The sequence below is a fragment of the Artemia sp. Qi Xiang Cuo genome, chromosome 18, assembly GCF_049724085.1.
Source record: "Artemia sp. Qi Xiang Cuo chromosome 18, ASM4972408v1, whole genome shotgun sequence".
In the NCBI taxonomy this organism is placed as follows: Eukaryota; Metazoa; Arthropoda; class Branchiopoda; order Anostraca; family Artemiidae; genus Artemia; species Artemia sp. Qi Xiang Cuo.
The window spans coordinates 56700214-56726941 of NC_142811.1; the positions used below are offsets into that span (position 1 = coordinate 56700214).

The following is a 26728-nucleotide window of genomic DNA, read 5'->3' on the forward strand; positions in this document are numbered from 1 at the left end:
CTCTTTTTTTCATTATGTAAGCCCCATCTTCTCTCCCCTCTGTTTAAAAGTTTAATTCATTCATTACAAATAGTTCTTTTGTTCAAAATGTCCTTTCCCGTTCATGCTTTTAAAATGTGCTTTGTTTGTCGGTCTAAAACCATCTGTCTTTAATTCCGTTACAAAAAGGGACGATTTTAGAATCAGACTTCACACGCGCCTTATCTAAATTATGAAAACAAAGGTTGGTATTTAGGAATGGAAATGATTAAGACTACGGGCTTTGTGTAATTCAAGACACTTGGAAAGAGAGATTGTATTTTGGTCAAATTAGACAAGATAATCTATTTTCAATTGTATTTGATGATTAAGAGGCTTTTATATAAGTATAAGGCGGGGAAGGGGGGGGGGCAATGTATCAATTCTAACACCTTCGTTGTAAGGTGATAAACAAACTATTTCTTCGCATGAAAAGTAAGGGGGGAAGGGGATTCTTTGTGCAGACACGTATACCCTTTGACAAGAAAAACTAATGTGATCATTCCGACACGCAACATTGAAGTTTGGTGTTTGGTTAGCTTTTAATTATGTCATATTTATGGATGACTATTTTTAGATCTATATTTTAAATCATTGTATTGGATTTGATGCAGCGGGGGGTACTAATTTTTTCTTCTGTAAAAAGGGGAATCGTTTTTTCCATACTAAATTTTGTCTTCTTTTTAAGGACAATTTTGAAGAGTCCGCCCCTCCCCCTAAAAAGAGAGCTAAGGCTAATGGCGAAACTCCAATGCAACAACTGGAGATAGCTGGCCCATTGGGAGCCACCCACACCCAATCCAGGCCAGCGCTGCCTGCCCAAGCACCACCCTTGCCACCCCCTATGCAGCCAGGGAGAAAGCTGAAAAGAGAGTGGATGGCTGCTCACATGATGGTGAGCCCCGCTGCTCCAACCGCCCAAGGCAGTAACATCGCATCCACCACCACATCTATGCAAGAAACGGACGTCACCGCCCCATCTATCCCCCATCATGCTTTGCCAGGACCATCCGGCACTCAACAGAAGTCTGAATTTGGAAATGTGAGCATTTTTACCTTTACTTTCTACATGGTTTTAGAAATATCAACCTATTTCTTTCCAATTTTTTTTAGTCTTTTCTTTTCGTCATTTTTTCAACACCGTAAAAGTGTGTGTGTTTGTGTGTGTGTGTGTCTGTCAGAGATATTAAAATGTTATTTTCGCTATAATATTAATCCTGAGGGAGTTCTGAGGATTAAGTTCTGAGGGAGGTGTAAAAAATGGTACTTATTCAATATCCCGGTAAACATACGACTTGAAATGCTTCAGCATAAATAGGGTATTGCGTCTTTCTGAACTTTCTGGGGAGGGGGGGGGGGCAAATATTTAGCTAAAATAATACTAGGAGGGGTGGGGGGAATTGAGTTTTGAGGATGGGGTGAAAAATGAGCATGGTTTTTTTAACTATAAAATAATGGTTATTTCACATAGAAAATAAAAGCTTTTTTCTATAGGTTAATGAATTAGTCTTTTCGCCATTTTCTCAACACTGTAAAAGTGTGTGTGTGTGTGTGTGTCAGAGATATTAAAATGTTATTTTCGCTATAATATTAATCCTGAGGGAGTTTTGAGGATTAAGTTCTGAGGGGGGTATAAAAATGGTACTTATTCAATATCCTGGTAATGCTTCAGGATAAATAGACTATTGCGTCTTTCTGAACTTTCTGGGGAGGGGGTGGGGTGGAGGCAAGTATTTAGTTTAAATAATGCTAGGAGGGGTAAAATTGAATTTTGAGGATGGGGTGAAAAATGAACATGGACATTTAACTTTATAAAATAGTGTTTATTTCACATAGAAAATAAACTTTTTTTCTATAGATTAATGAATTAGTAGCGCCATCTTCATTAGATCATGAAACATTCATTTTCGGTGGACCTGAACCAATCCTAGCACCACCAATGGAGTTTAGAGATGAACCTGCATTAGTTCTAGACAATATGGAATGGCATAGGGGTTTTCTAAATGATTGTTTTGGGGACATTGCCAGCCTAGACGATTTAACTTGTGACATTGACATGGTGGAGGACCTTGAATGGTCAGATAGATTTATGCGAGAGCATTTACGTGTTTGTAGTAGTAGTAATGCATCTCAACCGGGTCCTCATAAAGAAATTCTGTCACAGGACAATACAGGCTGGCTTGATCAGCTATCCCCAATCACCCTGGAATACATACTAACAGGCTTAGAGGATTTCATGCCACCTCCATCCAATGCAATTGAACATACTCGGGGTGGTGCTAATGACAGTTCTATGTCAGCCCCCACCATTCTGGTTAATGATACAACTAGTAGTAGCAATAACGATACAGCAACATCACAAGTACCCCTACTTCCAGATTTTTTTCTTTCCATCTCTGTCTTGCACCATACAAAGGTATACAGCTCCAAATTCGGTGATCCATTTAGCTCTCTAGTGTCAGGGGATATAATAACAGATCCCCTGGCCATTACACATTTATATACTAATAAGATTCGAGCCACTCTTGAACAACAGATGGGGGTGTGGGGGTGGGGGTCAGTTTAAAAGCATCAATAGCACTAAAAACATTTTTTTAAATGAAAATGCGACCGAGCAGTATTCGAAATACTTGCACACAGAGATGTTGGCAATTCGCCCGCATGTATCTAATTATGGGGAGGTTTTTCTAAATTGGTTTAATCGTATTCAAAGTAAATGGGTTAATTATAACGAGGGGGGTAGTGGCTCGGTGGGTTTTATTTATTGAAAGTTTAAATGTTAATATTTGTAGATTTAAAAAGGATTTTATTTTAAGAGGTGGCATTGGGAGAGGGCTATAGTATTAAAATATTATTTAGATTTAGAGGGATGTATGGGGGTGCGACGAATCTGTTTCGATACGAGGCTACAGTGTTTCAAGTATGCATTTTTAATTGCTGCATACAGACCTCTTCGCGATGATTTATCTAAGAAATAGTGGGATGAAAGGGCAGTTAATGGTCGGGAGGGGTCAAAGATCCTCAGAGTATATTTTAATTGTTTAAATAGTTAATTTCCCGTGACACTAAAAGGAATAGATATTTTCGAGCGGGCTAATGCACATTTAAAGATTGGTGTCACGGTGTTACAGTATGAAACAGAATTTGAGGAGGGTCAGGGTTCTGATAAGAAGGGCGTATTAATTCCAGTGAGGGCTCCTTCAATTGAATCAGTGGAACATTGGTTGTGGCTTCTATGCACGCCACCCACAGAACCCGATTCAATTGGACATTTTAATCCAATTATCGATATTAGTAGGGTTTTGGGGGGGGGGGTAAAAAGGGGAATATATGTTATTACTGTCCAACTTGTCTCTCAAGATTTCGCTCAGATTTACAGTTAAAGCATCACACGAAACACTGTAAACGTCATGGATACCAGGCTGTGGAGACGGTAAGCGGAGATAGAGCGATCTTACGTTTTAAGAACGTCCAAGATACGCTCCTGAAGAGCAACAAGATCGTTTTAGGCTGTGAAGTCAGACTCACAGACATGTACGATTCGTCAAATCCAAATCATGTTAAAATATATGAGGCCATGGGGGTCTATTACGCTAATGAGCAACGAGATTCCAGTAATACCATGCAAGTGCTGGATGTAGTTGAGATGTTGGGTGACGGTGAAGACTGCATGCGCTCGGCATTGGTCAGTCTAATCAAAACAGCGAATGGTGCAATTTCGCCCCTTCGTTACACAAACTATCCTATCACCAGATGACAGATTGGCCATTAAAAATCGTAAAATATGTTAGGTTTGCAACGGAGAATTTGATGATGGTGTAGGGAATGGAAGGAGGAGGAAGGTGATCGACCACGATTATTTCTGGCAGGAAATTAAATCGGGGGGGGGAGTAACTTTAGGGGGGTAGCACATCAGTCGTGCAATTTAAACGTTAGACAGCAATATTTCGTACCTGTTTTTATACACAATTCCAATTACGAATTAAAGTTTGCTCTACCGGCGTTGGCCCGCATTGCCAAGGGTGGTGTTGTAGATGACGCATTGGTAGATGGCTCTTTTTCATATAATATCAGACCCAAATCATCGGAGAAGCTACTGCTGCTAGAATTCATGTGTAAAACAGTTGATAAGGGTAACACGGACCTAATCAAAATCTGTTTTTTAGACTCTTCCAGTTTCTTCCCCAAGTTTTTAAGTCAATTGATTCAGGAAAAGAAAAGTGACAGATTTATCAGTTCCCCCTCTTTAATCAGCATGTCCTCGATGAGGAAATTTATGATTTATTAACGTGTAAGGGTATATATACATATAATTATTACAACTCTGGCTCGAGGCTAGATGAGGTGTCATTACCGCCCATTGAAGCTTTTTTACAATTCTCTTACTGAGAGTGAGTGCACCACTAGCGACTACGAATTTGCTAAGAGGGTTTGGGCAAAGGGCGGATGTAAAAATGGGTGGGATTATTGTAAACTATAATTGGCCAGTGACGCACTCACTCTTCTGGACATTGTGTGCAAAAATACGGATAGAATTTATGGGGAATTTTGGTTGGATTTAGGTTATTATTTTTCCACTCCTCATCTGTTGATGGACTTGATACTTAAAATCAGCAAAAGAGAATTAAGTCTGATCGTCGATGTGGATCAGCATCTGTTTGTGGAGAGATCACTGAGGGGTGGGTATGTTTATCATGGGGACCGTATCATGAAAACTGATCCGACCGGACAGCACACCGATGAAAAGTCGGACGCAGTTTTCATTGATATGAATTCCCTTTACCCTTCGGCAATGTCTCACTACTGTTTGCTATGTGGCAATTATAAATGGCTTGACAATCCGTTTGCTTCGAATTTCCCCGACATTGCTAGCGTTGAAGAGAATGGGGCACAGGGATGGTTTTTTTTAAATTGGCGGTGAAATACCCATAGAAATCCATGACTCGGTAAAATACTTTGTTTTTCCGTGCATAAATAGACTTGTGGGTGGGGACTCTCTGAGCCCCTACAATTTTTCTTTAGTAGAGGATGGGAGTATGCACTGGATACCTTCAAAACAAAATCTAATTGCCGACTTCAACCCGAAACAGAATATCGTTGTTCATCATGTGCTATTGAAATGGATGGTGTCCAATGGTTTGAAAGTCACAAAGATTTATAGAGCCCTCCAATTTGACCAAATGCCTTACATGAAAACGTTTATTGACAACTATGTCAGTAAGCATTCACAAGCAAAAACGAAGGTTGAAAAAGAAGTCTAAAAACTCATTTTAAACTCAGCCTTTGGTAAAATGTGCGAAAGCGGACGAAACAGAACTCGATGTGACATTGCAACCAATCCCAAAGATTGTGCTCGAATCATTGCTGATCCAAACTTCACATCACACAATCATAGACTCTGATATGGTGCTCCTACATCGTAAGAAAAGAAACATTGTTTTAAATAAAAATATTGCAGGCGGCAGAGCAATAACGGAAATATCTAAAAAACTCATTTTGTCATTTTATTATAATGTATGCAAGGTACAATGGCCGATTGAGGGAAAAGTTCAAGTGTATTATGGGGACACTGATTCACTCGTGTTAAAAGTCAAAACTGAAAATCTATTGAATGATTTGGAAAATGGCGAGTACATTAGCTCACAAATGGACTACACTAATTAGGATGAATCCCGCTACCCAGAGCTAGTGAAACGCCAAGCCCCAAATCAATTGTTAATGTTAAAATCTGAAACGGGTAGCGATGTGATATCCAGTGGTGTGATTCCTGGGCCGAAGGTATACTGTGTGAAAACGTATAACAAGGATATCAAACAAGTTTGCAACGGGGTACCTACACACTTTGTAAAAAATAATTTTGACATGAGTGTGTATAGAAACTGTGGAACGTAGTTTAGTCCCAAGAGCGAAAGTCATGGAGACTCGCTCTTTACAATTTAAAAACTATACAGTTAGAGTTGAGAAAAACGCCATGTCGGCCATATCGGACAAAGTCTATGTACTTGAGGATGGTGTGAAGGTACTACCACACGTTAATTATTTAATCTCAGACCGAGTTGAATGTATAGAGTACAGAAAACAACTCGGTCTACAAAAATTAACTTAAACTCATTTAAAAAGTACAAATTGGGTGGGAGGGTTTTGTTTTCGGGTGATGGGTGTTTTTAAATTCTTTTTTTTCTTTATCACAAACAATTTTCAATGTCTGTGAGAGGCAGAGCAATTTCCACTATTTAATGCCCCCCTCCGGCCCGCCGCAGCGGGCCCCGTGGCGCTTCCCGGCCGCCGCAGTGGCCCCCCCCCCTTTGGGGGGCCCCACTTCAAATTCAAAATTCTGTAAATAAAAGTGTGTGATATTATTATTTTAAGTGTTTGGATATTCTAATAAATGTTGTATTTTTTATAAATAAATTAAAAAAAAGTGTATTTATTAAAGTGTTTTTTTTTTCTAGTGCTTATGTAAATGTTGTATTTTTTATTATAAATAAATTTTAAAAAAAGTGAATTTTTTCGTGTTTAATTTTTTTCATGTTCAGTGAAGTATTTTTAAAGTGTTTTTGCTTTTATGCGTATAATAAAAGAAAATATGATTCTTTATTGATCTTCTTCTTCTCATTATTCTTAACGGAGTAGTAATAATAGGGAAATTATTTAGTCATTAGACAAGTATAGTCTACAGTTAGTTTTCAAGGTGAACTGTTGAAGGGAACATGTATCAATTTAAAACACCATTCAGATCGTTTCTGTGTGGGCCGTCAATGTCAGGCAAAACAACACTCTTAACTCAAATAAGTGCAAATTGCGATAAAATTTTTGTGGAAAAGTCAAAAAAATTCTACCATTGTTACAGTTTTTGGCAGGAGTCATACGATAAAATAAAAGCAATTGACACGACAGAGTTGGTGCAGATACAATTCATATAGGGACTTGATGTTTTCAGCATTATTGAACCAAACTCTTGGCTGATTATTGACGATCTGGCTGAGTCTATTGAACAATGGTCCCAGGAAATGCTACAACTATTCACTGTTCTTTCTCATCATGAACAGATTTCCGTTACTCTGGTTCTACACAATGTCTTTCATCATAGCAAATGTATGCGAACACTTGCATTGAACTGCACCTACTATATCATCTACAGAGTTGTTCGTGATTCTAGCTCGCTAATAACTCTCAATAAACAAATATACCCCGGCGCCCCTAAATTTCTGCTCTCAGCATAAAATCAGGCAACTAATAAACCCTACGGCTATATCCTATTGGATCTTAATCAAAATACACCCGAGGATCTGCGTGTAGTCACAGATATTTTTGACAATGAAATTACAGTACATCTCCCCGTGAACAGTAAAAACACCTATTAGTTGCTATCATGACACTGAAGAAACTACATGAAAATAGACATTTATTTTCAGTTCTAAGCACTTCAAAACCCTCGCTTAGGAAAGCCATACTCAAACTTGGTATTGACAATGATTTCATTAATCTAATATCTGAACTTTGTTTAAATTTGACCGAGGGCAATGTTCAACCGCCAGAAGCAGTTAAGCAACAGGCAAAGCAACATCGCTCCATTGTACGTACATTGGCCTCTAAAAAGAAAGGAAAGAATTTTAAAAGGAAACGACTTCTTCAGGCGGGCGGTAGCTTTTTCGTATAAAATTCAAACGGAATAAATTCAATTCGTATAAATTCAAACGGATCGCGGTAGTGAATTTGTTAATCCACATATTGCAAAAGTACTAGTGAAATATAGCACACTGCTCTATCATAGTCATAGTCCTATAAAGGCTGCATTGGCCGAACAATTGATAAGAACTAGTCGACTTTCAATTTCAAGATATTGTACATTAAAAAATACATCTGCTTTTATTCATTATTTAGATAAAATCATGTTGATTTATAATCAACGACCTCATCGATCATTGTCCAACTCAACCCCAACGGAAGTTCATCATTCTGATCATGATACAATTGACACCTTTCTTAAACAATATTCCAATGAAACGATTGTCAAGAAGAAAAATAAATTAAATGTTGGCGATACTGTTTAAATTAATAGAACAACTAATGTTTTTGAAACGGGGAATTACTTTTGGTTCACAGAACGTTTTAAAGTGTCAAAAATCCTAGACACTAAACCCGTAACTTATCGTTTCCGTGATACCAAAGATGAAGAGATTCACGGCGGCTTTTATGACTATGAACTACAAAAAGTTAAAAATAATAGTGAAATATATCAAATTGAAAAGATATTAAAGAGACATACTCGCATAGGTAAGAAACAGTTACTTGTTCGGTGGCTAGGATACAACTCTGATTTTGATTCTTGGATCGGTGTTGAAGATGTTGACCATTCCCAATGATTTCTATGTAACATTTATGTCCAACGTTTTCGATCCTCTCTACAACGACTTGAATAAGACAAGTGATTTTTGGACGAAACTCTCCCCCGCCATCAAATTTGAGGGTGCATATGAAGTGGCTCTTGTCGATTGTATTCTCAAAAATACCTATGACATCCTGAGACAGGATCTTGTGTATGATATAAAAGTTATACCATTCGATTGGTCACTCTTTGTCGACTATGAATGGGTTGAAGCACTTAAATCTAGCGAATATCTCATAATCTCATATCGTGGGAATGGTGCATTCCATTTTAATTATTCATTGGAACACGATAGGATTTACATTACCTCACCTGTTGAGACTGAAATAATTATTCTCAATGATAATCTGAGAGACGTTCTTGGCTTTAAACAGAATATGATCAATGGGAAAAACGCTGGCACCGTTTACAGGATGGATCAAGTTATTTTTGCTGATTATCCACCTGGTTTCACCTCGGACTCTTGCATATTTCTCTATGCATCCTTTGTGGAAACATCGAGGGTTGGTAATTCAAATGTCCCCCTCCTATGTGTTCTTGAACGAAAAACAACTCACGAACTTGTTCATCACTATAATATAAAGCATCTTCAGTATGTTCCTGTAAACACTTCGTATTTGGAACTCTATCAGTTAACACTAAGAAGTGAATTGGGTGATCCTCTAGCAATAACAAAACGCTTCGCAGTGATTACATGTCGTGTTTGACCCATCGTCGACGTCACCAACATCACCTAAAATGGACAATAGAAGAATTCCATTTGTCTGTCCCGATATCGATTGCTATGTTGGTGCTCTGAGTCCACGTCAAATAGGCAATGGATTGGACTACTACAAGGGGCGTAGTACAATGTCTGGCTATGGTCTTGGTAGCTGATTTTCTAGGCTTTTTCGTTCTACACTACACCTTGCCAGAAAGTATCTTGTACCTGCTGCATCAAATTTTTCAGCCTCAACACTACAAGACTGGGGGGTCGGGAAAGAATTTCAAGGAGAGTGTTAAAGAAAATATTAGATCTTCAGTAAGAGTCATTAGTGAGCAATTAAAATCTCAGCAAAATGGGAAGGGATTGAAAAGGATGCGTGCGCGTCATTCACTCATCAGTCTCCACGCAGGCGGGAAGCGAAGGACATCAACAAGGACTTTGAGGAATAAAACAAAGAAGACCAATTAGCAGAAGAAAAAGATTGTTAGATCAAAGAGGGATTTCTTCTCTTAAGATGACTTATCTCCCCCACAAGGAATCACATCCATCAATCAGTTCCTCATTGAATCTATTCAATGCTGAAAATGTTGATGTCAGTGTGAAGTATAACTACTATGAACAATTTCACCCCCAACAACCCCTCTCGGAAAATATACACTTTCAAATATTTTCCAATGAAGACTATTTCATTGATTTGTCATCATCATTTATTGATTTAAATGTTGCGGTGAAGAAAAGGTTAGATAATACAACTCCAACTGTTACCGATGATCTCTCTTACGAAAACTGTATTCAACACAACCTGTTCAAAAAAATTAACGTATTTATTAATTGAACATCAATAAGCGCAAGCAATAATTTTTCCAATTAACCGATTTACACATAATATATAATGGTTAAATCAAAGTCATACAGTGATTCCAGATAGAAATCAGTGGGCCAGGAATATCAATCAGTATATGTTACTGACAGTGATTTGACCACTGCAATTAGACAGGAGTATCAGTTAGTCGGACAATTCAATCATTAGGTATTCAATATATCCCAATGGTTACCCCCCAATGTCAAGATTGATATAAAGTTGCAACTAGCCCCGTCGAATTTACATTTGAGAAAAACACTTCCTGCAGCCTCCGATGCAAATGTCATTATCGCATCGGCAATTCTCCACGTCCGAAAACAACAGGTTATGAGCTCTATTGCATTGGCAGTGGAAAAGCTAAGAGCCAATGGCAACAACATTAAACTTCTTGTCCCCCATACGATCACCAATCAACGTCACATTGCCAGCGGCTCTCGTAGCTATACCGATTCATCATTTATCAATGGAGAAATCCCATCAAAATTTACTTTGGCCTTTGTGAAGAGTGGTAGTGCCGTTGGATCCTGGACTGAATCCCCCCATGATTTTAATTTTTTCTGTCTATCTAGCCTTTTGTGCAAAGTGAATGGTATTTCACTGTACACTCTATCATTTGACACAAAATCCTATAGAACTCTTTATGATTTGACCCTGCAATACCTAGATCATGACTCCCAACTATTTGAAAATTGAATAACCGATTCAATATTTTCAAAAAATCATGGTGTAATTGTTTTTGACTTGTCGGGGACCCAGGATATGAGCATAGTACGAACAAGGAATGTTGGTTTAGATTGCACATTTGCCGATACTTTGACTTAGAGTATCACTAATACCATTCAGTCAATTTGAAACCTATTGGGAAATCACACCCGACGGCAGTGTTCTACTAGACTTAGAACCATGAACACAAACAAAATAATCAACGTATTTAGTATGGATCCATACATGTCCCAGAACAAGTCCTCTTGTATACCATCGGACTTCATTGAAAAAATTCCAAGTTTTAACAATACCCTAATCATTGTTAATAGCAGTACATCGACTTTGAAGACAGGCCATTGGCTATGCGTCTTTCAAACAGCGAAGAATATTGAATTTTTTGATCGTCTTGGCCTATCGTATAAATTCTATACTCCATATATCAGCAACTTTATTGAAAATAGTGAGAAAAATACTATTCAAAATCTACAAAGAGTACAGGATTTAACGAATAAGACATTCGGTTTTCACGCTCTACTTTTTTTCATGATGAGATGTCATGGTTATAACTACAACCAGTTTCTTGACATCTACGTTGACTTACCTCGATTGAACGACTTTCTAGTGGAAAATATACTTACAAGCGTGTTTAATATTGATTTTAGTGCCCTACGAATAAAATGTTCTAAAAATGTATGTGAATTTTCTTATTAATAAAAGAAAAAATGGATATACACTATAAAAATGAATATGCTAGTTTTCAGATTTCATTGTCTACTAGGTATAGGTCTTAGTCATCAACTGTTAATATAGGTAGATTTTATGATTTCACGGTATAATGATTACAATGTATTGCAATGTCAGGGTCGCATTTTCTACAATAGAGTGTAACTTCACTCTTGTCATATCTCTTTGTATAGTCAATGTTACTATTCTCATTCATTCTATAGAATTCACATGTTTCAATTTGTTTATTTGAAGCAATGTCACAAACAGTGTCCTCAAGTGGTGAATCACATTCTGTCACAGCCAAATAAAAATCAGTGGGATTATAATCATAACACCCATTGTCTTCACAACGATGACGTAAAAACCATATTCTTTTGTTGTTCCAACAGTTGAATCGCTGACCCGGCTCCTCCTCACAGAACAATCTAAAACCCCGACGATACCGATCTCGTAGCAATAAACTAAAATCACGCCTAGGATTCTTTCCAATCATGCCAGGATTTATATTCTCCCACTGATTACATTTATCATAGTGGCAATTGGAGCATAGGTGCCCTCTAATATGAGAGTCACACATCTCTTCAAGACAGGAATTACAACCTTTAATTTGTACAGCATATCCTCTATATAATTTACACGGGTTGCATAATCTACACTTTTCATCATACTCATCAATCATTGTGCAATTCTCACATGGTGACCAGCTGCCCAGTATGTACATACTTAGGGGACATGTATGGAAAATTTTTTCATGTGTTGACACTCTCACTGTCACAATGAAACTGAGCTATCAACAGCAATAAATTGAGTTGGGATAGAGAGAGAGAGAGGAGTAAATCATCCTTGAACACTATTTTTCTCATGAAAAAAAACTCCTAAAAATCTAAATTAGTGTTTAAAAGCATATCCATAATTTCATTTTGCCGTGTCGTGATTAATATATCAATAAATTGTGGAAATGCATTTGGACCACAACGTAAAAGCTTCATGCAATAGTCTAATGATGGAACATCAGTTTTCATTATACCGACAAGCATTCCCTGAGAAAATGTCTTCCTTTGAATAGTCGGTTCTAGAAAATCATCATTTAGAATCAAACATTTTTCCATAGACACAAGATTCCCCATGATTCGCTCTTTCTCAAATCTATCTATTTTTTAGAGTCATAACACTCTCACAACCAACTTCAGACTAACCAGAATTTTTTCTACTCTAAAAAATATACTCTAGTCTACTATAGAAAGAAAAATACCTTTGATTTAGAAACAATTTTATTGAGCATAATTACAACAATAATATTCACTGATGCATTTTGTTCTCATCAATATATTTCACTAGCGCATCTAATGCTGCCTGAAGTCTATTTATATGCACAATATTCAGTTTCGCAGCAAAACATAATTGCTCCTCCATTTTAAATTTGCTTAATGATATCACGTATCTAGCATACATATCGTCCTATTCAAGGCATAGTCTACAGCCTCCGGTTATTTCCAAAGCCACATTTGTTACTCGTATATCTTTGCTGCTACTGGCTCCGCCGCCAATCTCCAATAGTTTAAATGCTCCACTCATTTTCTCTACTAATATCCTCTCAAATAAAATATTCTCTCCGAATTCAAGTCTCTTACTAATATGAATTGCAATGAAAATCACTCCTTTTATTTGAATCCAATCACCAATCAAGTTATCGTATATAGAGTAACATCCGCTGTCTCTGATTGGCCCTAAAAATGGGTGTTGCCTCAAAAACCAGTCTGGTTGTGTCATACAATCACAACCATTTGTCCAAAACGTGTTTGACCACTTTATAGGTTTGTACGCTTTTTTGCAATGTGCATGTGAAACTGTTCTGCATATTCTTGTGCAATTCCATGTGTACTTTCATGTATCCCTCAAATCTTAGACACGGTAACTACTTTTATCAGATCCCATGTACTTGCGGAAGCTCATATGTGGGACGTACTAACCAGAGTTTGGAAATGAGATTATTACAACATAAAGATCCTATTTCTTTGGCTTTAAAGCAAGATTCTAAGTCTGAAGATTTTACTTCAGCCCTTTCAGTACATATTTTCAATTTTCCAGATCATTTTATTCTATTTGAAAATTTCTCTTTGATTTCTAGGGATCGGTGATCAAAGCAAAATTTTCGTGAAACACTTGAAATAAAGAAAATCTTATTCAAGAATATTGCTTTGAATCGGGATACAGGTGAATTTGGGCTCAACTCTATCTATGATAATTGATTAAAATCTGATGAACCGAATCCAGGAAGGTCAAAGAGGCTAGCTTCTGCCTTTGCTTTGAAAAGAATTAGATAATTAAACAATATGTAGTTTTATTTGATTTCGTATATAAACTTTTGTTTTAAATTGTTTTTGCTTAGTTTTACTACTGATGACCGTCACTGTATATGTGACCGAAATATCTGGTATTTTTGTGAGTTTCTATACACTGTCTATTAAAAAGGATTTCATCCCTATCTTGAACTTTTATTTTATCGTCATGGAAAGGCAGTGTGGTCTCCGAAATGATCTACAAAACAAAAAGCAGTAGAAGAGATTCTTTTGTTATAATTAGCTAAAATACTTGAGATACCAAGTATTTGAATACCAAGTTCTTTTGATACCGTAGAGTTTTAGTTGAGACTCGTTTCGCTATAGAAATGGGAGAATGTTTTATTTTTCTGGTAAGTGAGTATCTCATTGCTTGCTTCCAAATTCAAGGCAAAAGTTTTCGTGTCAAATTTTTAAATAGTTAATGGAAGGATACTTTCAATGGTCATTGTTTTCAAGCCCTTCTTTGAACACTTTCCAAGAGGGAACCTCTTTTATTTAAAAAAAAATACCAAGCAAGTTAAGCCTATTATGAAATAGGAACAAACCTTCAGAGGTCCGATCTTTAGGAATCATGTAACCTTTTATGGGTAATACCCTTACATTCTTCACATACAGGTCAGGCTATGCATATTGGATGTATGAAGGTGAATCAGCCATAGTATTGGCACAAAATTTTACAGGCGGGATTTTTTAGCTAAAGCAAAATGTTTAAGAAAAAACTAGAAATATTGTATTCATTTTTTAAAATATTTATATAAGATTAAAGAATAGAATTAAAGTTTAAACATCACCTTTAAAAAGTACTATCGTCACGAAATCCAATAAGATATTTTATGATTAAAAATATTTTATAGTCCTTTTATAATATAAAAGGGTTTGTTTTTAGTGTTGCATCGGAAAAACTTGTATTTTTCGTGCTAAAGATGAAAAACTTTGACATTCAAAATATTTTAAAACTATTCAAGGAGGACTATCAATGTCATAAACGGCCTAGGCTTTAATTTTAGTCTGAAGAAATGGAACGTTTTTCCGTGTAGAACATTTTTGTTTTGTTTAGCGTATTTATATTAAAAGCATACTTTAAAAAGTTGGTGTTTTTAATATTTACTTATCAATTTGATATCGTAAAAGGGAGGTTTTTATAATCAGGACATGTTCTCCGAACGGAAAATAAAATAAGTAAAATTTTTAAATGAAGCGGGCTGGATAAAGAGGTTCTCAGCCGTAGGAGGCTTAAATATGTAATTAGTTTAAATGGGGGTTGGAGGATGTCGTAAGGTAAGATAGGGAAATGGGAACTTCCTGGGAGGGTGTAAAGAGGGAAGCTCTGAAAAGATTGGGATGAAGGAGGAGCGTACGTATCTGTCTTAGCCACAGTCGGATGGCTATCTGTCTTCGCCACAGTGAGTTGCTAGTAGTAGTAGTAGGTTTTATATATTTTCTTTTAAAGGGACTGTTATTGATTTTCATTTTAAGACAGCTATGCTAGCTTAGCTGTGAAAGCTATAAGTAGAGGTCAGTATTGACATACTGCCGGCACAAGACCACACGCCCATTTCTAGGCCAATCAGAGAGCTACAATTTCTAACAGGAGTGACGTTATGCAGTAGGCTATGATGAAAATCAAGCTACGCGATTCTGTTTTTAACAAAACTTAACCTTGGAGCAGTTATATAAGTGTATTATACTTCTTGCTTAATATAGCAGTTCATTTAAAGCTATTGAACAATAATCATCTGATAATAGGTCTGATAATCATCTGATAATCATCTGATATATATATATATATATATATATATATATATATATATATATATATATATATATATATATATATATATATATATATATATATATATATATATATGTAATGCAACAGTATCAAAATATCTCAATTAATTATTTATAAAATAAACTTACGGCAAGCCTTTTTTTAACTTTTATATATTTACTATATATATATATATATATATATATATATATATATATATATATATATATATATATATATATATATATATATATATATATATATATATATATATATATATATATATATATATATATATATATATATATATATATATATATATATATATATATGTAATGCAACAGTATCAAAATATCTCAATTGATTATTTATAAAATAAACTTACGGCATATAATTGGTTAATAATTCTATCAAGATTTTCCATATTATCAGATGCTTATTGTTCAATAGCTTTAAATGAACTGTTATCTTAAGCAAGAAGTATAATGCACTTACATAATTGCTCCAAGGTGAAGTCTTATTAAAAACAGAATTGCCTAACTTGATTTTCGTCATAGCCTATTGCATAACGTCACTACCGTTAGAAATTGTATCTCTCTGATTGGCCTAGAAATGGGCGCGTGGTCTTGTGCCGGCAGTATGTCAATATTGACCTCTACTGCTATAACAAAAAATGCTACGAAAGCTCTGTTACCTTTTATGCCCCCCCCCCTTCCCCCTGAAAGGAAACATTATCAAACGTATACAAATTGGGAAAATGAGAATTTTCACCATTTAAGTATTAGTAAAGGCAAAGGTTCTGGTTAAACCTGCCCCCACCCTCCTGGAAAATTTCTTGGTGACACTCGTGCACATAAACATATTCTTTGAGAACGGTAAGACTTCCCCTTGGGGGAGGGGGGGGGTGGTAGTAAAGTTACGAAACCAATTCAGATTTAGTCAATACTTTTCAGTTTTCTCAGGGAGGGTTAATATAGAACAGTTCTGAGGGGTAAGGAAGGGAAATACCCCGCCCATCCCCATGTGTGCAGCTACAGCCAACTAATATTAACAGTAGAGCTAGAATGCTCGAAGCCACGGATCCAACCAGAATTAGCCCGAAAATACCATTAAAGTCATATAATTACTGAAGACGCCAAAATCAGTGGACACATTGGAAGGTTAAATTGATGACAATTGAGGTCCTGAATTTCCCGGCCAAGGCTGGTTTATTTTAGATGTTATATCCTTCATATCGGCTTCATGAGTAGAGATGCCTCATGAGCTCCCACGAGAACAATACCCCTTCGAATCCCGATCCGGACACTTTTTTTTAAACTCCCACGCGAACCACGTGGTTAATGGGGTCAATGACCTCTTTCTCCAGGGGTGTTTTGGCCAAGTGCCCGCTAGGGGAGAATGTTATGATCCGAGACAGAGTATTTGTTGTTGTAAGCTCGAGGCAAATGTTATGATCCAGAAATAGGAAACCAGTCATTAATCAAATTGTTTCCGGGCAAAGTTTAATAATGTCTGACAGGTACTGTCAATCATTAATCAAATTGTTTCCAGGAGAAGTTTAATAATGTCTGACAGGTGGTATCAAGATTGATTGATATGTCACGAAAGGGGAATTAATTTGTTTTTTCTAAGGGAAATTATTGATTCAAGAAATGGGGAATTAATTTGTTGTTTCTAAGGGGAATTATTGATTCACGAAAGGGTGAATGTTTAGATCTTAGCGATGAATTGTTTTAGCGCGGGAATCAGGTTTCTTAGTAATTTGAAATGTGTCAGCGCAGAGATGCCAAAAACGAAAGGAACACGCTGAAATTACGTTTAGGGATTATTTGGGCGAAACCGTTTTAGACATTTTATGGAATTATTTCGGCGAAACAGTTAGAGACATTTTAAAAGATGATTTTAGATGAGGTTTTAGAAAAAGATTTGAGGGTGAATGGAATTATTTCGGCGAAACAGTTAGAGACATTTTAAAAGATGATTTAAAAGATGATTTTAGAAGAGGATTCGAGAATGAAACTCTGTGGTCGTTATAATACACAAGTTCCATTTTAACAGTGTCGTGAGGTCCCCTACCACAACCCCAAAGGGTTCCGATCCCCCCATCCCAACCCCGAAGGAAGCCCCCGGTCCTCAAAGGTTCTCCGGGCCCCCAAAGGGTCCCCGGTGCCACAAAGGCTCCTGAGCCCCCATTATAATACTTTTTTAAGGCTTTATTATATCTTTTCAGAACAAATTATTATTTTAGGGAATTATTTCGGCGAAACAGTTAGAGACATTTTAAAATATGGTTTTGTTAGGTTAGGTTAGGTTAACTTATCATGAGCGCTCATGATAAGTTAACCTAACTTAACCTAACCTAACTTAATCCAACATAACCTAACCTAGCCTATTGTTTTTGGTGGGTAGATGAATGAACTGAATTTAAGAAAAATTAGAAATAAAGTGAAATTTTTTATCTTCAAGGTAAATAATCACAATCATAGTATAGCCATTTATATCTTCTATGGAAAAATTTATAATTTAACTTTAAATTTTTTATGTCTTTGAGAAATTAGGAACTGAAATGAAAGCTTATTCATTTTCATTGGTAAATTTCAGAATTGAGCTAACTTTTTTTCTCTTCTCTAAGAAAATTCAGAAGAGAACTTGTACATTTTGCAGTTCTTCGAAAAAACTCAGAATTAAAGTGGAGCCAGAATTAAAGTGGAGCTCCATATCTTCATGAAGAATATTAACAATCAAAGTATAAATTTTCCTATCTTCTATGAAAAATTTGGAACAGAGCTTTAAATTTTTTCATCTCTTTGAGAAAAGTGGGAACTGAATTTAAGAAAATTTATAATTAAAGTGAAACTTTTTATCTTCATGGAAAATAATCACAATCATAATATAGCTTTTCCTATCTTCTACGGAAAAATTTAGAATTGAACTTTAAATTTTTTATTGGGGAAATTAGAATCGAATTGTTTTCTTTGGTAAAATTCAGAATAGAACTTGAATATTCACGATCAAAGTATAACTTTTCCTATCTTCTATGAAAAGTTTGGAACAGAACTTTAAATTTCTTCATCTCCTTGACAAAAAAATCTGAACTGAAGTGGAAATTATTATGTTATTTTGGGAAAATAGATTTGATCAATATCTTATTTCATTTTCATTGAGAAAATTCAGAATCAAAGTTGAACTTTTCTTCTTCCGAAAAAATATTTGGAACAGAACTTTAAATTTTTCATCTCTTTGAGAAAGGTCGGAATTGAATTTAAGAAAATTTATAATTAAAGTGAAACTTTTTATCTTCATGGAAAATAATCACAATCATAATATAACTTTTCCTATCTTCTACGGAAAAATTTAGAACTGAACTTTAAATTTTTTATGTCTTGGTGAACTTGAAACTGAAGTGGAAGATTCTTATTTTCTCTAGAGAAATTAGAATTGAATTGTGTTCTTTGGTAAAATTCAGAATAGAACTTGAATATTCACGATCAAAGTATAACTTTCCCTATCTTCTATAAAAAATTTGGAACAGAACTTTAAATTTCTTCATCTCCTTGAGAAAAAAATCTGAACTGAAGTGGAAATTTTTATGTTATTTTTGGAAAAATAGAATGGATCATTAATTTATTTCATTTTCATTGAGAAAATTAAGAATCGAAGTTGAAATTTTCTTCTTCCGAGAAAATATTTGGAACAGAACTTTAAATTTTTTTGTCTCTTTGAGAAAGGTCGGAATTGAATTTAAGGAAATTTAGAATTAAAGTGAAATTTTTTATCTTCATGAAAAATAATCACAATCATAGCATAACTTTTCCTATATTCTACGGAAAAATTTAGAAGTGAACTTTAAATTTTTATGTCTTGGTGAACTTGAAACTGAAGTGGAAGATTCTTATTTTCGCTAGAGAAATTAGAATTGAATTGTGTTCTTTGGTAAAATTCAAGAGAAAACTTGAACTTTTCTATCTTCTATGAATAATTTGGAACAGTATTTTAAATTTTTTCATCTCTTTGAGAAAAGTCGGAAGTGAATTTAAGAAAATTTAGAATTAAAGTGAAACTTTTTATCTTCATGGAAAATAATCACAAATCATACTATAACTTTTCCTATATTCTACGGAAAATTTTGAACTAAACTTTAAACTTTTTATGTCTTGGTGAGCTTGAAACTGAAGTGGAAGATTCTTATTTTCTCTGGAGAAATTAGAATTGAATTGTGTTCTTTGGTAAAATCCAAAAGAGAACTTGAACTTTTCTATCTTCTTTGAAAAATTTGGAACAGTATTTTAAATTTTTTCATCTCTTTGAGAAAAATCTGAACTGAAGTGGAAACTTTTTATGTTAATTTGGATTATTATTTTTATATTATTATTCGGAAATAGCAAATTACACACCTCAAATCATAAGTTTCAGACAGCACACACCTACGAAATACTAAGAAACCTTAGCTCAGAAAAGCCTGAAATAGCCAACTACTCATCCTAAACTGTAGGTTTCAGACAACAAATACCTATGAGGGACTAAGAATCCTAGCTCTGAAAAGTCCAAAAAGCAAACTACAAATCCCAAATCATAATTTTCGGACAGCACACACCTATGAAAGGCTAAGAAATCTAGCTCAGAAAAGTCAAAAATATCAAACCACTCATCTCAGATAATAGGTTTCAGTCAACAAACACCTATAAAAGGCTAAGAAATCCAGCTCAAAAAAGTCAAAAAATAGTAACCTATGCATCCCGAATCATAGGTTTCAGACAACACACACCAACAAAAGACTCAGAAATCTAGCTTAGAAAAGCCCGAAATAGTAATTTACATATCCCAAATCATAAGTTTCAGACAACATTCACCTACGAAATACTAAGAAACCTTAGCTCAGAAAAGCCTGAAATAGCCAACTGCTCATCCCAAACTAGAAGTTTCAGACAACAAACACCTATGAGGGACTAAGAATCCTAGCTCTGAAAAGTCCAAAAAGCAAACTACACCTCCCAAATAATAATTTTCTGACAACACACACCTATGAAAGGCTAAGAAGTCTAGCTCAGAAAAGTCAAAAATAGCAAACCACTCATCCCAAATCATAGGTTTCAGTCAACACACACCTATGAAAGGCTAAGAAATCCAACTCAGAAAAGTCAAAAAATAACAAGCCACACATCCCAAATCATAGGTTTCAGACAACACATACCTACGAAAGACTTTGAAATCTGGCTATGAAAAATCGGAAATAGCCAATTGCACACCTAAAATCATAAGTTTCAGACAGTACACACCTACGAAATACTAAGACACCTTAGCTCAGAAAAGCCTGAAATAGTAAACTACTCATCCCAAACCATAGGTTCCAGACAACAAATACCTATGATGGACTAAGAATCCTAGCTCTGAAAAGTCCAAATCGCAAACTACACATCCCAAATCATAATTTTCTGACAACACACACTCATGAATGGCTAAGAAACCTAGCTCAGAAAAGTCAAAAATAGCAAATTTACCATCCCAAATCATAGGTTTCAGACAACACACACCTATGAAAGGCTAAGAAATCCAGCTCAGAAAAGTCAAAAATAGCAATAAACACATCCCAAATCATAGGTTTCAGACAACAAACACCAACGAAAGACTAAGAAATCTAGCGGAGAAAAGCCGAAATAGTAATTTACATATCCCAAATCATAAGTTTCAGACAACATTCACCTACGAAATACTAGGAAACCTTAGCTCAGAAAAGCCTGAAATAGCAAACTATTCATCTCAAACTAGAAGTTTCAGACAAAAAATGCTTATGAGAGACTAAGAAACCTAGCTCTGAAAAGTCCAACTAGCAAATTACACACCTCAAATCATAAGTTTCAGACAACACACACCTATGAAAGACTAAGAAATCTAGCTCAGAAAAGTCAAAACTAGCAAACCACTCATCCTAAACTATAGGTTTCAGTCAACACACACCTATGAAAGGCTAAGAAATCCAGCTCAGAAAAGTCAAAAATAGCAAGCCACACATCCCAAATCATAGGTTTCAGACAACACACACCAATAAAAGGCTAAGAAATCTGGTTATGAAAAGTCGGAAATAGCAAATTACGCATCTCAAATCATAAGTTTCAGTCAACACACACCTACGAAAGGCTAAGAAACCTAGCTCATAAAAGCCTGAAATAGCAAACTACTCATCCCAAACTATAGGTTTCAGACAACAAATACCTATGATGGACTAAGAATCCTAGCTCTGAAAAGTCCTAATAGCAAACTGCACATCCTAAATCATAATTTTCTGACAAGACACACCTATGAAAGGCTAAGAAATCTAGCTCAGAAAAGCCGGAAATAGCAAATTAACCATCCCAAATCATAAGTTTCAGACAACACTCGCCTATGAACGGCTAAGAAATTCAGCTTAAAAAAGTCAAAAATAGCAATCCACCCATCCCAAATCATAGGTTTCAGACAACACACATCAACGAAAGACTAAGATATCTAGCTCGGAAAAGCCCGAAATAGTAATTTACATGTCCCAAATCGTAAGTTTCAGACAACATTCACCTACGAAATGCTAAGAAGGCTAGCTCATAAAAGGCTGAAATAGCCAACTATTCATTCCAAACTATAGGCTTCAGACAATAAACACCTATGAGGGACTATGATTCCTAGCTCTGAAAAGTCCAAAAAGCAAACTACAAATCCCAAATCATAATTTTCTGACAGCACACACCTATGAAAGGCTAAGAAATCTAGCTCAGAAAAGTCAAAAATGGAAACCCACACATCCCAAATAATAAGTTTCAGACACCATACACCTAGCAATGACTAAGAAATCTGGTTATGAAAAGTCGGAAATAGCAAATTACACACCTCAAATCAGAAGTTTCAGACACACCTACGAAATACTAAGAAACCTTAGCTCAGAAAAGCCTGAAATAGCAAACTACTCATCCCAAACTATAGGTTTCAGACAACAAACACCTATGAGGGACTAAGAATCCTAGCTCTGAAAAGTCAAAAATAGCAAATTAACCATCCCAAATCATAGGTTTCAGACAACACACACCTATGAAAGGCTAAGAAATCCAGCTCAGAAAAGTCAAAAATAGCAATCCACCCATCCCAAATCCAAGGTTTCAGACAACACACACCAGCAAAAGACTATGACATCGAGCTTAGAAAAAGCCTAAATAGTAATTTACATAACCCAAATCATAAGTTTCAGACAAAAATCACTTACGAAATACTAGGAAACCTTATCTCAGATAGGACTGAAATTACAAACTATTCATCCCAAACTATAGGTTTCAGACAACAAACACCTATGAGAGACTAAGAATCCTAGCTCTGAAAAGTCCAAAAAGCAAACTACAAATCCCAAATCATAATTTTCAGACAACACACACCTATGATAGGCTAAGAAATCTAGCTCAGAAAAGTCAAAAATAGCAACCCACACATCCCAAATCATAGGTTTCAGACACCACACACCTACCAATGACTAAGAAATCTGGTTATGAAAAGTCGGAAATAGCAAATTACACACCTCAAATCATAAGTTTCAGACAAAACACACCTATGAAATACTAAGAAACCTAGCTCAGAAAAGTCAAAAATAGCAAACCACTCATCCCAAACTATAGGTTTCAGACAACAAACACCTATGAGGGACTAAGAATCCTAGCTCTGAAAAGTTCAAAAAGCAAACTACAAATCCCAAATCATAATTTTTTGACAGCACACACCTATGAAAGGCTAAGAAACCTAGCTCAGAAAAGTCGGAAATAGCAAATTAACCATCCCAAATCATAGGTTTCAGACAACACACACCTGTGAAAGGCTAAGAAATCCAGCTCAGAAAAGTCAAAAAATAGCAAGCCACACATCCCAAACTAGAAGTTTCAGACAACAAACGCCTATGAGAGACTAAGAATCCTAGTTTTGAAAAGTCTAAAAAGCAAACTATACATTCCAAATCATAAGTTTCAGTCAACACACACCTATGAACGGCTAAGAAATCCAGCTCAGAAAAGTCAAAAAATAGCAACCCGCACATCCCAAATCATAGGTTTCAGACAATACACATCAACGAAAGACTAAGAAATTTAGCTTAGAAAAGCCAGAAATAGTAATTTACATACCCCAAATCGTAAGTTTCAGACAGCACACACCTACGAAATGCTAAGAAGCCTGGCTCATAAAAGCCTGAAATAGCCAACTATTCATCCCAAACTATAGGTTTCAGACTACAAACACCTATGAGGGACTAAGAATCTTAGCTCTGAAAAGTTCAAAAAGCAAACAACAAATCCCAAATCCTAATTTTCTGACCGTACACACCTATTAAATGCCAAGAAATCTAGCTAAGACAAGTCAAAAATAGCAACCCGCTCATCCCAAATCATAGGTTTCACACACCACACATCTACCAATTACTAAGAAATCTGGTTATGAAAAGTCGGAAATAGCAAATTACACACCTCAAATCATAAGTTTCAGACACCACACACCTACGAAAGACTAAGAAAGCTTAGATCAGAAAAGTCAAAAATAGCAAACCACCCATCCCAAATCATAGGTTTCAGACAACACATACCTATGAAAGACTAAGAAATCCAACTCAGAAAAGTCAAAAATAGCAACCCATACACCCCAAATCATAGGTTTCAGACAACACACATCAACGAAAGAGGGGGCCGGGGGTGGGTCTTTGTGGGTCTGGGGGGCCCTTGAGGGCCGGGTGGTCGTTTGGGAGCTTGGGGGACCTTTGAGGACGGGGGGCTTCCTTCGGGGTTGGGGTAGGGGGATCGGAACCCTTTGGGGTTGGGGTAGAGGACCTCACGACACTGTTCAAATGAAAATTGTGTATTATAAAGACCACAGAATTTGACCCTCAAATCCTCTTCTAAAATCTCTTCAAAAATCATATTTTAAAATGTCTCTAACTGTTTCGCCGAAATAATTCCCTAAAATAATAATTTGTTCTGAAAAGATATAAAAAAGCCTTAAAAAGTATTCTAATGGGGGCTCAGGAGCCTTTGGGGCGCCGGGGGCCCTTTGGCGGCCCGGAGAACCTTAGAGGACCGGGAGCTTCCTTCGGGGTTGGGATGGGGGGATCGGAACCCTTTGGGGGTGGGGTAGGGGACCTCACGACACTGTTCAAATGGAACTTGTGTATTATAACGACCACAGAGTTTCACTCTCAAATCCTCTTCTAAAATTATCTTTTAAATCATCTTTTAAAATGTCTCTAACTGTTTCGCCGAAATAATTCCATTCACCCTCAAATCTTTTTCTAAAACCTCTTCTAAAATCATCTTTTAAAATGTCTCTAACTGTTTCGCCGAAATAATTCCATAAAATGTCTAAAATGGTTTCGCCCAAATAATCCCTAAACGTAATTTCAGCATGTTCCTTTTGTTTTTGGCATCTCTGCGCTGACACATTTCAAATTACTAAGAAACCTTATTCCCGCGCTAAAACAATTCATCGCTAAGATCAAAACATTCACCCTTTCGTGAATCAATAATTCCCCTTAGAAACAACAAATTTATTCCCCATTTCTTGAATCAATAATATCCCTTAGAAAAAAACAAATTAATTCCCCTTTCGTGACATATCAATCAATCTTGATATCACCTGTCAGACATTATTAAACTTCTCCTGGAAACAATTTGATTAATGATTGACAGTACCTGTCAGACATTATTAAACTTTGCCCGGAAACAATTTGATTAATGACTGGTTTCCTATTTCTGGATCATAACATTTGCCTCGAGCTTACAACAACAACAAATACTATTCCTCGGATCATAACATTCTCCCCTAGCGGGCACTTGGCCAAAACACCCCTGGAGAAAGAGGTCATTGACCCCATTAACCACGTGGTTCGCGTGGGAGTTTAAAAAAAAGTGTCCGGATCGGGATTCGAAGGGGCATTGTTCTCGTGGGAGCTCATGAGGCATCTCTACTTTCATGCCTGTATCCGCGAAAAGAAAGAGTATGCAACACCGCTTTACGAGCATTCCCTATGTAGGGAAAGGAAAAAGGAACTTTTAAATAGGCTGTTAAAGAGTCGGTAGAATGGTCCTCAAATAGGCGAAACACGTGAGTTTGTTTTTGTTGAGACGTAACCTCATGTTTCTACTTTCTTTCTCTAATGATCGTTGAATCTTTCTTACACAAATTGTCTTTATTTGGCTTAAAAGTTTTCATTTGTTCCTATTTATTTCAACTTACCTGTTTTCTAGCAAAACATAGAACGTCTGAGGGTCCTAGTTAGCCCATGATTACTTCTTCAAAAATTTACTGTCTCCTTTTGCGTTATCGCCCCCCCCCCTCCTCCTGAAAAGTGTCTTTCGCGTGAACTCTGGCAGACATTACGTGCCTTCTTTGTTGTAGCCTAATTGTGTATGTTTTTTTTTTCAGGTTCTTACTTTTGTTATGATTCTCCTGGTGCTCTTCAGGAATACATTAAAAATGATATGAATATCACAACAACGCAGTTTGCCAATTTATACGCTTGGTATTCATGGCCTAACGTTTTCCTCTGTTTTGTTGGTGGATTTCTACTTGATAGGTATTCATTTTTTATCATAATATCATAACCTATGCGTTAGCATAGATCAAACAGTTCGTGATAACCACAGTTTATATAATTATCCAGTATGATCTTTCCCTATCTCACCCATTATAAAAACCCGGACCGAGGTGCGAGTGCTCCAGAGAACGTTTTTGCAGATATAAAGAGAAGCGGCATTAGATCTTTTCACGGTTAGACAAAGAATAATCACATACGGAACAAGTACTGACAAAACCACTTGGCCGGCTCAACCAATTAGTGGGCAATAAGTGCAGAAATAAGTGGGAGGAGCTTTTTGTTCGCACCGAGAATGAAGAGCCAGAAATTATCTGCGGTAAACTTTCTGGATAATTATATAAACTGTGGTGATAACGAACTGTCAGTAAGGAACGCGGCTCAATAGTAACCGTAACTCTAAAAAACAAAATTTTGAGACCAATAGATCAAACAGTTCGTAGTAACGAGCTCTAAGTACGGAGCGACCCAGCTCAATAGTAACCGAAACTCTAAAAAACGGAATTTTGATACCGATAGATACATCAGAAGAATCAGGTTTTTATGCTGATTTCAAATATATAAGTTTCATCAAGTTTAGTTATACCCATCAAAAGAACTTTAATGAGAATCACACTATCGGAT

General features: G+C 36.1%; 1 protein-coding gene across 1 annotated transcript in view; it reads left to right on the forward strand.

The window, feature by feature from the left end:
* Nucleotides 1–26728, forward strand: part of LOC148941686 (lysosomal dipeptide transporter MFSD1-like) — a 167856-nt gene that overhangs the window by 41703 nt on the left and 99425 nt on the right. Inside the window, exon 3 of the mRNA XM_089104223.1 lies at nt 25936–26086. Coding sequence (XP_088960349.1) covers nt 25936–26086 — 151 coding nt within the window. The remainder of the gene's footprint in view (nt 1–25935; nt 26087–26728) is intronic.